Source organism: Sorex fumeus, unplaced genomic scaffold (genome assembly GCF_029834395.1).
Source record: "Sorex fumeus unplaced genomic scaffold, SorFum_2.1 ptg000129l, whole genome shotgun sequence".
In the NCBI taxonomy this organism is placed as follows: domain Eukaryota; kingdom Metazoa; phylum Chordata; class Mammalia; order Eulipotyphla; family Soricidae; genus Sorex; species Sorex fumeus.
The window spans coordinates 7,436,190-7,450,717 of record NW_026606186.1 but is presented as its reverse complement, the minus strand read 5'-3'; the positions used below and the strand labels follow the sequence as shown (position 1 = coordinate 7,450,717).

Sequence of the window (14,528 nt, the reverse complement as noted above, 5' to 3'; positions counted from 1 at the left end):
TTCTGACATCCGTCGACGATCAAGGATCAGGGACGCTGTCTCATTTGCCAAGGTGTCGAAAATCAGATGGGCTGGTCACGTAATGAGATTTAAAGACGACCGTTGGACTAGAGCTGTTACTGATTGGATTCCACGGGATGTCAAGAGACCGCGTGGCCGCCCACCTACCAGATGGTCAGACTTCTTCCTGAAGATCATGAACAATCGGTTTGAGGCTCTTCATGTTCCCGGAGCGAACAGATGCCATTGGGCTACACTAGCACGCGACAGGGACAAATGGAGACGTTACTGGCGCCCGCTCGAGCAAATCGACGACTAACGGGAAGTTAAGTGATTAAGTGATAAGTAAGTTCTCAAGACAAACAAGATAGCCTATCAATAGAAATTGTTGGAACAAAGCAGGAAAGATACATAAAGAGTCATACTACTAAGATCTAGATTAACTGACATGCAAATTTCTTGAAGAAATGTCATTTTTATTCATTTTGTTAGCTGATATATCCAAGACCTAGAACAGTTTCTGGTATGAGGGTAGAGCTAAGTAAACATTTGTGGGACTAATAAAATAGTCCCTGTCACATACATAGCATGCGCTCAGTATCTACTGAGTCAATACATGAAATGTCAGTAAAACGAAAAGTCATTAAATTGATGTAAGATACACAGGGGTGTGGGGAAGTTGGGTCAAACATCAGTGTGCTCAGCGTTTACCACTGGCTGTAAGCGGGAGACCAAATGTGGTGCTGGAGCTGAAGCTTGGGTCAGGCACATTCAAGGCAACACCTTACCCACTCTATTCTCTGTCTCTGGTCCCAACATACATAAGTTAAAAAAAAAATTCCCTTTGTTTAATCACCAGGCAATCAGTTACAGAAGATGTCATCAAGTCAAATTTCATCACAGCTTGGAAGTATGGTAATTCAAGAAAATGATCTTTCTAGTGATGAAGAAATTCAAACAAATATTTTCAAAAATTTAAATGAATTAGAGAAAACCTCTAAACATAAATATTTATGCAAAATTGTAAAGTGTTTGTCTTCTATAATGTGCAAATTACCAGGCCAAATATTTTGGTGTAACTAGTGAAGATGAATATGATTTCTGTGTTTAAGGGTCTTCCAGTATAGCTAGAGAGATTTGATCAGATAGTGTGATCACGGTCACTGTCCTCCCGTTGTACATCGATTTGCTCGAGTGGGCCCAGTAACGTCTCTATCATGAGACTTGTTGTTACTGTGTTTGGCATATCGAATACATCATGGGGAGCTTGCCAGGCTCTGCCGTGCGGGCGAGATACTCTCGGTAGCTTGCCGGGCTCTCCGAGAGGGGCGGAGGAATCGAAGTCGAGTTGGCCATGTTGGCTGCAAGCAAGGCAAATGCCCTACCGCTGTGCTATCGCTTCAGCCCATCAGATAGTGTAGATAATATATTCTTAATATACAGGAACTGCTCGAGCAAGCCCAGTGGAGCGATAGCACAGCGGGTAGGGCGTTCGCCTTACAAGCGGCCAACATGGCCTGACCCGAGTTCGATTCTTCCGCCCCTCTCGGAGAGCCCAGCAAGCTACCGAGAGTATTCGATATGCCAGACACAGTAACAACAAAGTCTCCAATGGAGACGTTACTGGGCCCGCTCGAGCAAATCGACGATCAACGGGAGGGCCTTTACCTTTACCTTTATACAGGAACTGAGTTACACTGCAAGTGTTATTAGAATGTAAAAAAATAGAAAAAATAGAAAACTGATTATACAATGAATCATTGTGAAAGGCTTCCAGAAGAAAGGTGATAGCATCTGAGCTAGTTTCAAAAGCAAAGACTGACATGAGGCTCTCAGGCTGCTACAACGGAGAGCCTACAATCCAGAGTCACCTTGGTGTCTGCGATTTCAAACTATATATATGTAATATTTTGACAGGAAGAACCAGGAATCTATACAAAGTACTTAGTACCATGTTTGGAATTTGGTTGGTAATAACTAGTAAGTATTGCTATAAGGTAATCTTGTTATAAGGACTATATTGCTATAAGGACTCCACACCAGGCTGTTTCCACCCAGGGCGCCCCAGAGTGGGGTGGGTGAGAGCCCTCCCCACCCCAAGGACCCAGTCCCAGCAACCGACCTCTAGTACCCAACTGCCACTAAGCTCCAGGCCACTTTCCAGACCACGCGGCTGCTTATAGTACACTTCCAAACCATATTTGATGGGGTTCAGACAGTAGGCAACAAATAATAGTGAGAAATATATAAATATATGCCTCTCGGAGAGCACGGTAAGCTACCGAGAGTATCCCGTCCGCACAGGCAGAGCCTGGCAAGCTCCCTGTGGCATATTCAATATGCCAAAACCAGTAACGACAACAGGTCTCATTCCCCTGGCCCTGAAAGAGCCTCCAATCACTGGGAAAAGACAAGTAAGAAGAGGTTGATAAATCTCAGGGAAGAGAGGAATAGAGACGTTACTGGTGCCCGCTCGAGTAAATCCATGAACAACGGGATGACAGTGATACAGTGAAGGTAATCTTAATCATATTTCTTATTGACTTAAACTTCAAAGGCTAATCATAGCTCTAAAATATTTTTTTATAAATTAAATCAACACATTTACTTCTATTCACAGTTCCTTATCTATTTTCTACATTTTAACAATTACACAAAGACATAAATATCTGCTAAACCAGTCTGTCGTGGTAGACTTAAGTGCTTTTTTTTAATCTGCCTCTAACATAGAAAATAATTAGATCACTCTTAATGATTTAAAATACCAACACCCTTCTGTTGAATGAAATACTATGGGGTGGCTAGAGAGATAATGCTGGGGGTGGGGCACCAGCATTGCATGTGGCCAACCTCGGTTTGACCCCAGACCCCGGATGTGAATTCCACCAGGAATGATCTCTGAGCACAGAACCAAGTATAAGCCCTAAGCATAGGTGAGTGTGGCCCCAAACCCACAAAATTTAAAAAATACTATGCTAACATCTCAAGATGCTGAAGACTAGATACCGAGAGGGCTGGAGCAATAGCACAGCGGGTAGGGTGTTGGCCTTGCATGCAGCCGACCTGGGTTCGATTCCTCCATCCCTCTTGGAGAGCCCGGAAAGCTACCAAGAATATCCCGTCCGCAAGGCAGAGCCTGGCAAGCTCCTCATGGTGTATTCAATATGTCAAAAACAGTAACAAGTCTCACAATGGAGATATTACTGGTGCCCATCAGCAAATGAACAAGTGGAGGACAGTGCTACAGTGAATGCTAACATCAAAACTAAAAAGGTAATTTAATAACTGTTACTGTCACTGTCCCTCTAGTTGTTCATGGATTTGAGCGGGCCCAGTAACATTGTGAGACTTGTTGTTACTGTGTTTGGGGTAGCAAATACTTCACATCACCGGAAGCTTCAAATACTTTACATCACCTGAAGCTTGCCGGGCGAGATACTCTCAGTTGCTTGCCTGGCTCTCCGAGAGGGGTGGAGGAATTGAACCCGAGTCACCCAGGCTAGCCACGTGCAAGGCAAATGCCCTACCCACTGTGCTATCACTCATATTAATTAAATAGTAAGTGGTAGGCACTGTCCAAAGCACACTTAGTAGCATAACTCATTTAATCCTTACAACAAACATATGAAGTACTATAATGATAACAATTAAATAAAATAGCATAGGGTAAAATAGTTAAGTACTAGTGAACCAGTGGGCTGAAATGATAGGAGAATTGTGAGGGCACCTGCCTTGCACATGGCTAACCTAAGTTTGATCGCCGGCACCCCACATAGTCCCTTGAGTCCGCCAAGAGTGATCCCTCAGCAAAGAGCCTGGAGTGAGTCCTGAGCACTGCTGGGTAAGGCCCAAAATCAAAATAAAAGAAAAAGAGGGGGAGGGAGAGAGAAAAGAAAATGAAATAGTGAGCCAAAATATCAACCAAGAGAGTTTGGCTCCAAATATTCCTCTCATACTACATCCTTACAGAATATAAAATGTTAAACTACACTGACTGAAATGAGGGATGGAGACTCAAGCATCTCACCTGCTCAAGTTTAATTCCCTCCTTTAACGCCTCTCCTGACTCCTAAAGTTTAAGAAAACAGGTATGGAAAAATCCAATTCTGACATATCTGTAAGTCTTTTTTGTTTTAAAGTTGAAGAACACAAAGTTCAGGGTTTCTCAGAGGAATTCAATTACAGAACTAGAATTAGAACTTCATTTTTTAGCAATTAATGCTTTTTAAAGTATATAAAATTTTCTGCAAAAAAAAGAATTTACAAAACCCTTGGATAATGGCTTTCCCATTATTGGGTTTGGGGAGTGAAGGGGGTTGTTTGGGCCACCCCTGGCTATAATAGGGAGGCCAGTGGGATGCCGGGATCAAACCTGGGTCAGCAGCGTGCAAGGCAAGAGTCCTATCCACTGTACTATCTTCTCCCGGCCCCTGCTTCTCCTTAAGATAAACGATATGCACACGTTCCTTAAAAAAAAAAAAAAACTAAACTCTTTCATCAACAGTTTTAACCTAATACTCACTTTTCAGTTACAGACTCTGCAGAAGGCCCAGCAGCATTCTGACCATTAGTGCCAACCTTCCCCACTTTCTTCACAGTCTCCAGAACTCTTAATGAACTGTCAGTACTACGTGGGATTAGCTGGGAAACACTGCTTTCTGCATTTGAAATTCCGTTTGTACTTGGAACCATTTTCCCCGTTGTTTCAGTACTTCCTATGACAGAAATGACATTTCCGGCTGTGGTTGTAACAGTGCTGTTTACACCAACTTTATTTAGAAGAGGAAATGTTCTTACAGTCGCATTGATCTTTTTGTTCCTTAAGCGATACCTGTTTCAAAACAATCAACAAACTGGTGAATATTTCACAAAAACTTCTAGTAAATAAATAGGCAATTGGAAAAGATTTTTAAAATTTAAGGTTTGAAAAATTTTCTTTAGCTAAATATCAAATGAGTCTGTAATTGTTATCACATGAAAATATGTCATTAACACACACATATATACACTATACACTGTCACTGTCCTCCTGTTGTTCATGGATTTGCTGGAGCGGGCCCAGCACCGTCTCCGTTTTTTGAGACTTGTTACTGTGTTTGGCATACTGAATACATCACGAGTAGCTTGCTAGGCTTTGCCATGCGGGCAAGATACTCTCAGTAGCTTGCCGAGCTCTCTGAGAGGGGCAGAGGAATCAAACCCATCTCAGCCGGGCTGGCTGTGTGCAAGGCAAACAAATGCCCTACCACTGTGCTTCATCTATATATGAAGACACAATATAACAAAGTACAAAGAATGCTGTTAAGGGAGTGGAAAAAGGTCTTTTAAAAAACTGGAATATAAGGGCCAGAGCAATAGTACAGTGGGTAGGGTATTGCCTTGCATGTCAGATTCAACCCCCATGCATGCAAACTCATCCACACTAGCCCTCCGGGCACTCTCCCTGTGCCCCAAAACTCATGCTTAAACCAATGCTACACCAAAAATAGAAACCTATTTTGATTATTTGATACATAAAGTAGAAAAATATCTTTATTAAACACAAAAATACTAAATTTTGGGTCACATATAATACTACATATAATACAGAAAGCAATTTGATCTGGATTCCATGGAAAAAATATTCCTACTTAAACAACAAATTTCATTTTGAGTACTGGTTCCCATCCCCGCCACTATTTCAAAGTGGTGAATAACTGCGTTAAATGAACAGGAACATAACTACACATATTTGGGGTCATCATTACATATTACTAAATTAGTCCAATATTAATGTTATGCATAATCAAAGAACAGTTAGATATAAACAGTGCTAGCAATGCCTACCCTAATAATAGTTTTCTTTTCAGTTCTTCAGTATCTATCAACAGCTTCATTATTATTCCTTTTCTTTCTCTTTCATACATACTCATATATGCAAAATGCAGTAACTCAATAAAAGTAATGCAATAAAACTCAAGTGAGGGGGCTGGAGGGACAGTAGACAGTACAGTGGGTGCAGTGCTAGTCCTACATGTGGCTCACTCGGATTCGATCCCCAGCATATCCCATAAGGTTCCCCAAACATCGCCAAGAGTAATTCTGGAGAGCAGAGTCAGGAATAAAAACAAACATAAAAACCTCAAACAAAACCACCTCAGATCAAACTCAGTAAGATAGGAGTTTCCAGATCAAACTGCGTGAGATACATACATATATATATATACACAGAGCTTAGGTTTATCAGGTTGCACCTATCACAGTGCTCCCGAGTCACTCCCATTACTTTGTCTGTCTGTAACCACTTCTATGCTCTCTTGCCCAACCAATTTGTAAGGTCTCATCCTTCTTAGACACTGAAACTTGTACTGTAAGTTAATATTGCCTTTCTCCTCTCCTTATGTCTTTTGAGCAGTTTACTTTAATGCAATGTCCTTTTGTATAGATACAGGAAGACAATTAATTAATGTGCTTTGTAACCTAGGAATTGATTGGCTTTGAATATTATTCACTCCTGGGCATCTGCCTTCTCAACTTAAGCCTCAGTTGCCCTCACTTCCTAGCACTCCAAGGGCAGGGTCCCGACGTGGGACTGGATGGAACCAGGGCAAGCCGGTAAGTTATGTGCTACCCTGGCATCGCGATGGGCCAGGCCAAGGTGCCACGATTCTTAACTATAAGTTAAGAGGTTGATCATAGGCAAATGATGTCATGATCCAAAAGTAATGACGAGACTAGGGCCCTGCTGTTAGGAATAAGAAAGATATCTGGCCTGAGCACTGCAGTCTGAGATCGAGAAGGCCCTAGGAGTGCAATTCTATAAGCTCAAAGTATTTCTTGCTGTAAGTGAAAACAGAGATAGACAAATGGGACTATCTTAAACTAAGAAGCTTCTGCACCTCAAAAGAAACATTGACCAAAATACAAAGACAGCCTACAGAATGGGAAAGGATATTCACTAAGTACACATCCGACAAGGGGTTGATATCAAGGATATACAAGGTACTGGTTAAACTCCACAAGAAGAAATCACCCAACCCCATCAAAAAATGGGGTGAGGAAATGAACAGAAACTTTCGCAAAGAAGAAATTCGAATGGCAAAAAGGCACATGAGAAAATGCTCTACATCACTAATTATCAGAGAGATGCAGATCAAAACCACAATGAGATATCATTTCACACCACAGAGACTGGCCCACATCCACAAGAACAAAAGCAACCGGTGCTGGCGCGGATGTGGCGAGAAAGGGACCCTCCTTCACTGCTGGTGGGAATGCCGACTGGTCCAACCCTTTTGGAAAACAGTATGGACGACTCTCAAAAAATTAGAATTTGATCTGCCATTTGACCCAGCTATAGCACTCCTGGGAATATATCCCAGAGAGGCAAAAAGGTATAGTCGAAGTGACATCTGCAATTGTTTGTTCATTGCAGCACTCTTTACAATAGCCAGAATCTGGAAAAAACCTGAGTGCCCAAGAACAGATGACTGGTTAAAGAAACTTTGGTACATTTACACAATGGAGTACTATGTAGCTGTTAGAAAAGATGAAGTTATGAAATTTACATACAAGTGGTACTACATGGAAAGTATCATGTTAAGCGAAATGAGTCAGAAAGAGCGGGATAGACACAGAAAGATTGCATTCATCTGGGGAACATAAAGCAACAAAAAGGGAGAGTGACACACAGGAATGGCTGAGATTAGTACCAGGAATTTTGCTCCATGAATGGAAGGCCAGCCACAGACTCTAGGTGAAAAGGAAGCTCAGATAGAGAAGAGAGTACCAAATGAAGGGTGTTGTGAGGGCCCTCCCAGGGTGGGAGAAGCATGCTGAAGGTAGTCGATAGACCAAACATGATTGCCACTCAAAGCCTCTCTTGCAAAACACAGTACCCAAAAGAAGAGAGAGAGAACAGGGGGGAATACCCTGCCACAGAGGCAGGATGGGACGGGGGGGGGGGGGGGGGGATGATGGGACCCATGGGGATGGATGACGGGCACTGGTGGAGGGATGGGGACTTGATCATTGTATAACTGAAACCCAAGCACAAAATTTGTAAGCCTATAACTGTACCTCATGGTTTTTCACTAATAAAAAAAGAAAAATAAATAAAAAAATAAAGTAAATGCTAAAAGTGAAAAAAAAAAAGTATTTCTTGCTGTATCCATACAAAATGATTAATATTATGTATGCTTTTATGTTGGTTGGACAAGGAGAGGAGAAACACGTCCTAGAAGCAGTTTTCCTGTGTGTCCTGACTAGCTTGGATGAGACTGCTTTCTCCCCTTCAAACTGCCTTCAGTAAATGATTTCAGTATATTGAGACAGTTTCCCTTTTCTCACAGAAACCTAGCTGGTCGTGGATATGCAGATCTCAGGTGCTAGCCAGGCCTGATCTTTGGGATGTAGATTTCCAGCTCTGGCCAGGCTGGTCTTTGGGATGCAAATCCAAGTGCTTGTAGCTTGTAAAGGTGAGGCCAGGATTCCTGGCCTGCGGATGTAAAGAAACAATGTATGGTTTGCCACCTCAATGTTCTTTCTGTAACTCCTTTTGATGACATCACTATATTGCGCCCTTTAGAGGTACTATGATCTATATAAGGGAGATTTAAGGGCTCTCTGGGGGGACATGTGCATCAGAGAACCTGGGAAGATGGGGCTGAGGACAGAAGCTGAGAGAACAAAGGTGCACGGGCTTGAGAGATCCTGGGGCCTCCTTGACATACATCCTTCCATGCAATAAACTGCTACTAAGACCAACCAGCCTGGCCCTCGTTTCCTTCCTTCGCCTGACCATCGCCATCGACCTCCCTGGAGGTCGCTGGCCTTTTTATTTTTTGTGTGTTTACACACACATATATACATGTGTGTGTGTATATGTATGATATAGTCAGTTTATAGATATTGCGCTATATATACTGGGAAGCAATAATTACTTTGTGAAGAAGGGGTTCAAACAGACATATTTTAGAAAGGAAATTAAGTGGCATGAAAGGACCTGTGCTTTCCTTAACAGGCTTTCTGAAACCTGCTCTTTCTTCTTCACATCAAAAGTTTTTGTACAAAATATCCAGTGCATCCTTGCTTTCCATTCTCAAAATAAAATTCACATATCCGTAAGATGGCTCTGATAGGCAAAAATATAAAGTTCTAACAGTGAGTCTCTTAAACAATTAAGTGAATATAAGTTCGAATTCTCATAACTTACTTTTCAAGTTCTTCCTGAGAATGGGCAAAAGTACAATTTGTTCCTCGTGGACACCCTCCTTGCTGTCGCAGATCTCGGCACATGCTAGTTTTATATTTGCTGTTTGGCTGAGGCTACATAAAAAAATAAGAAATTGTGGAAACCTGAAGATTACAATTGTTATTAACTCTCGGAACTTAAAAATCAGATTTTTATCAGATTTTTCTTTTTCACATGAGCAAAGTAATTTTTATTTTGGGGGGCAGGGAGGCTGAGCTATACCTGGTAGTACTCAGGACTTACTCCTGAATCTGTGCTCAGGGATCAGTTCTGGTGGTGCTTGTACCATCTGTGGCAAAAGGGACCAAACCTAAGTAGGCTGCATGGAAGGCAAGTGCCCTGCCCGCCGCACCAGCTCTCCAGCCAAGGCAGAAAATTCTTTTTTTTGTTTTGGTTGTTTGGGTCACACCCGGCGATGCACAGGGGTTACTCCTGGCTCTGCACTCAGGAGTTACTCCTGGCGGTGCTCAGGAGACCAGATGGGATGCTGGGAATCGAACCCGGGTTGGCCGCGTGCAAGGCAAACGCCCTACCCGCTGTCTATCTCTCCAGCCCCCTAAGGTAGAAAATTCTTAAGCTGAAATAATTACCACTCCATTGTTTCCTGTTAGAACTCACAAGGCATAATCCTGCAATGGCATTTTAGACCCTCTTTCCGAAGATTATATAAAACTAGTTCAAATGTCATGTTAATCTATTTGATAGGGAACCAAAATGCTTGCCAAACTTGGAAATTTTTCCCATCAATTACTGTCTTAAAATCATACCATATTGGCCAGAAGATAGTACAGCAGATGAGATGCTTGCCTTGCATGCAGCGAACCCTGGCTTAATATTTGGTACCACATGTAATACGAACCTGAGTACCACCAGGGGTCACTCCTGAGCAGAGCAAGGAATAGTCTCAGAGCACAACTGTTTGTGGCCCCAAACCCCCGAAACATAAAATCATGAAACCACCATCAAACAACTATAAAAAGCATTTTAAAAGGGCATAAAGGCTGGAGATATAGCTCAACTGGCTAAGCACATGTTTTGCATGTTGAAGACCTGGATATGATTGCCAACAACAGCCTGTCCCAAGCTAGGAGTAACTCCAGAGTACTGGGTCGGCAGTAGCACCTGAGCACCAACCGATGTGAATCCAAAACCCAAAACGTTAAATAAAATCCATAAACTTGATTCAGTTAAAACTTTTCCTGGAAAAGTAGGAAAAAACTTCCCCCCCAAAGTGGAAAATTAGGGCCCAGGAGGTTAGGTCAGAGGCAAAGTGTGCACACTGCACACAGGAGGCCCAGGTGTGATACTCAGCACTGCATGGTCCCTCAAGCACCACACTCTGGGATCACACTCTTGTGCACTTGCAGATATGGCCCCCAAATAATACACACACACACACACACACACACACACACACACACAAAACCTTTGTGAAAGTGAAAAATGAGGAAAAACTAACTGAATTTCTTAAGTTGGTGGTACAGCCTTCTTCCTAGGCACGGAAATTGCTGAGTTCACACAATGGGGCAAACTATGTAAACTTCATTATAAATTAAGTAATTCACCAGAATTCTAAAACGCATTCTTTTTGTGTCCTTAATAAAGATGAAACATGTATCTTTTACTTAATATCTGAATGCCTCCAAATGGAAAGGTAACTGTGAAACAGATTTTATCCCAGCCCTGCTACTCAACTTCCACAAGGACCTTAAACATGCTATTTAACCTTAAACTTCAGCTTGCAACAACAATCACCTTGCAAGTAGCTGTGATAATCATAAGCAATGATTCATAGTAACAGTATTAGAATAATCAATTCTATCATAAATTATTCCTTTTAAAATACATTGAAGGGAGAAATCATTCAATATGCATGCAAATGAACTATCTTTTTGCATGTTAAAAGACTTATTTGTTCCCCAAACACCAGTAGGAGGAATCCCCACCTTGAAGTTGGATGTAGCCTCTAAGCACTGCTATGTGACCTAAACCTACTTTCCTTAAAAGATTAAAAAAAAAACACTCAAAGTATTTTAAAGGATTCAAGTTCCAACCATGTAAAGACATGCGTAGTTAACAGTGCTTTTTCAGTCCGTGGGTGCAGCCCCTGTCAGTGAATGGTCCCTGAACATTCCTAGTTATGACCCCAAGTCAGAAATAGCTCCCAGTTGGGTGCAGCTAAAATACTAAACTCAACAACAGAAAAATAAATGAAACTCATCTGCACATCTTTGTAGGAATAACACTATATGAAAACAATAAACAACAAAAGTAATAATTTTCCCACAACACAAAAGAAGTTAGACATGGATGGGAGGACTCAGAGAGACTTCTCAAAGGGTTTTTGCAGGCCAATCCTGGGCACCATATGTTCCCCCAGGCACCAAACAATCTCCAAGCACTGTCAAATGTGGCTCAAAATAGAAAAAAAGAAAAAAAATTAGGAAAAAAGTTTGGAAGGAATTGATGATCTTATACTATGTCAAAAACAGTAAACTAATTCACATTCAAGAGAATATTCATATTCAAGAGACTCTAAATTTTCTGTGCTATAAATTATTTATCAGATATACCACATCTTGAGTTTCTTCCAGAAAGAACAGAAAGAATTAAAAACTTGAGATCAGAGTTACATAAGGAGTTCATTGAACAAAAAACCTATTAAGTTGCTGCAAATAGAAAAAAAAAAAAAAGAGTTCCGAATGAATCTTTAAGAGGTAACATTAATCAGAACTTTAATAAATATGCTTACCTGAGGTGTTTCATGGCCTTTTCTACTGTAATTCTGTATGAAATCCACAAGGCCATGAACCACTGTTTTAACAGCTACCATTGCATTTTCTAGCTGCTCCCAAGTTGGCGAAACAGCATCTACAATATAAGGTGCCAAAGGGATGGGAAGGAGAAGAATACATTACCAGTTAATTCTCTTATATCTCTCAAAGGTAGAAAAAAGTATCATCAATTGGGCATTTTCCCACCTACCTGGATTAGGGTCTATATTTGCAAGAAGTTCTAAATGAGGCCTCAGTCTATTTAAGTTAGCTGGATCACCTGTCCGTTGCAAAACAATTGTCAATTCCTGGACACTCTTTGCAAATGATTCTGGAGACTGCAGCTAACAAATAGAAAACAGAATGGTTTCACTATGGTTCTCATTACTCCTGTATATACGCAAATACTTTTATTTAGTCAGCACACTAAACAGGTTTTCAAGTGTCTTCAGATTTCACAGTACAAGTATCAGTGATGAATTCAATTTTCATCTCAAAATCTGCCCTATGAAATTCATCATTAGACACTTTAAAAACTTATTTATAGGCTTCATTAGCTATTTTGGGGTCAGACTGTAAGTGACAATCTTTGAGGGGCAGTTAGCTTTCATCGTAATTCGCTTCCTTATTACTTTCCATAGCTTATTTTGAACGTTAAAAAAGGAAAGATAATTCAAAAGAGATCTGCTATTTAAAATCAGGCACAACCAACTGATGGTTTGAGTCTCTTTTGAAGATGTCAGTATTTTTCAACAAGAACAATGGTACAAGATTAACATCTCAAATGTCACAGACCTTATCAATGATAGACTGCATGTGTGATTTATGTGCCAGGTCACCATAAAGAAGTGAGGACCACTGCTCGGGTGAAATGCGGAGTCCTGCCTCCATAGCAATATGAACAATCTGGGCATCATGTTCTCTGCGTAATGCCTCATAACTTCGAAATTCCTCCTTTAGCTGCATCAGGGAAGAATCTTCATCTCTTTTGGTAACCTACAAAATAGAGGAAAATTAAAAGCCATCAGAATTCCTCTTTAATTATCTCTCCCTTCAACCCATTTTGGAAGTCATATGGTACAGAGGACCTACTAAATACAGCATGCCAAGAAAATAATGCCATGTCCTACCACAAATTCTTTTTTTTTTTTTTTTTGGCGGGGGAGGTATTGGAGAGCTTGGGTTCTGGGGCCACACCTGACTCTGTGCTCAGGAATCTCTCCTAGTCGGATCTAGGTGACCATCTACAGTCTTAGGGCTCAACAAGGGTCGGTCACTTGCAAGGCAAGCACCATCTGCTCTACTAGCTCTCTGGCACTACAAATTAGTTTTTGGAACAAAATATAACTAACATAACTCAATGCACAGGGGCCCGGGATGACAATACAGTGAGTAAGGAACTTGCCTTACATGCTGCTGACTTGGGTTCAATCTCGGGCACCCCATATGGTCCCGTCCCCCAAGTCCCTCAGGGAGTGACCCCTGAGTGCTGAGGCAGGAGTAAACCCTAAGCACCCTACTGTGACCCAAAGACAAAAACCATAACTCAATACACACAGCTGCCTTTCTTCAATGAGCTAAGCAACTGGTTGGAAACTCTTATAAACAGAAAAGTATACTTTAAGCACTACCATAAGGCTCTACTAAAGCAATTAAATCTGACAAATGGGGAAAGGGATATCAGAGATGCTTCTCCTAGATGAAGGCTGCAGCTACATAAATGAAGTCTTAAAGAATGAACAGGAATTCCATAGGCAGGCACTGAGACGAGTGAGGAACAGAATTTTACAATACTAGTATCGAGTGGCAAAAGAGAAACCCGAGGGTCTAGACTCCTTAGAAAGAGAGGAAGGGAGCCAGAGAGTGCAGCAGGCAGGGATGGACTGCCCGCAGGGACCTCACCTTGCATGTAGCAGACCTACGTCTGATCCCCAGCAGCCCAGATGGTCTCCCGAGCCCTGCCAGGAGTGATCTGAGAGCACAAAACCAGGAGTGAACCCTGATCACCACTGGGTGTGGCCCCAAACAAACAAAAATACCAAAAAGCAATAAAAACTAATATGTTAAATGAAGGGACCAACAATAGAAGGCCTCGGACACTATGATGAGAAAGGAATAAGAAGGATTTTACTGAGGAGTCTGGGAGAACACACTTTGTGATGCTCAAGAATCATCTGTGGTGGTGCTAAATGGACCAGATGAGGTGCCTGGGACTGAACTAGGGTCAGCCGCTTGCAAGCTGCTTAACTCCTGTACTCACTCTCTGGCCCCAGAACTGGGGACTTGTAAGCAGAGACATTATGCGATCAGTCCAAGTACCGGATAAGCATGCTGTTTAAGAAATGCTCCAGGAACCAGAGACATAGTTCAGCAGGAAAGGCACTTTCCCCGCAGTCAGTCAACCCTGGTTCAATTCTCAACATCGCATATGGTTCCCCAGCCTCCCTGGGAGTGATCCCTTAGAACAGAACTAGGAGTAAACCCTGAGCACAGTCCAGTGTGGTGCCAAAATAGGAAAAAAA

At 41.8% G+C, this 14,528-nt stretch overlaps 1 protein-coding gene and 1 non-coding gene across 4 annotated transcripts in view; both read right to left on the bottom strand.

Annotated features, from left to right (window-relative positions):
* The window catches only part of RC3H2 (ring finger and CCCH-type domains 2), a 61,585-nt gene that overhangs the window by 21,666 nt on the left and 25,391 nt on the right, over nt 1-14,528 (bottom strand). For all 3 annotated transcript variants that reach the window (XM_056138505.1, XM_056138506.1, XM_056138507.1), the window contains exons 6-10: nt 12,802-13,002; nt 12,218-12,350; nt 11,985-12,103; nt 9,194-9,306; nt 4,523-4,831 (exon numbers count right to left, since the gene is read on the bottom strand). In XM_056138505.1, the coding sequence (XP_055994480.1) occupies nt 4,523-4,831; nt 9,194-9,306; nt 11,985-12,103; nt 12,218-12,350; nt 12,802-13,002 (875 nt within the window). The remainder of the gene's footprint in view (nt 1-4,522; nt 4,832-9,193; nt 9,307-11,984; nt 12,104-12,217; nt 12,351-12,801; nt 13,003-14,528) is intronic.
* On the bottom strand, nt 12,439-12,549 carry LOC130045876 (small nucleolar RNA SNORD90). The gene has a single exon (XR_008795639.1). It is a non-coding gene; the product is annotated as a small nucleolar RNA SNORD90 (small nucleolar RNA).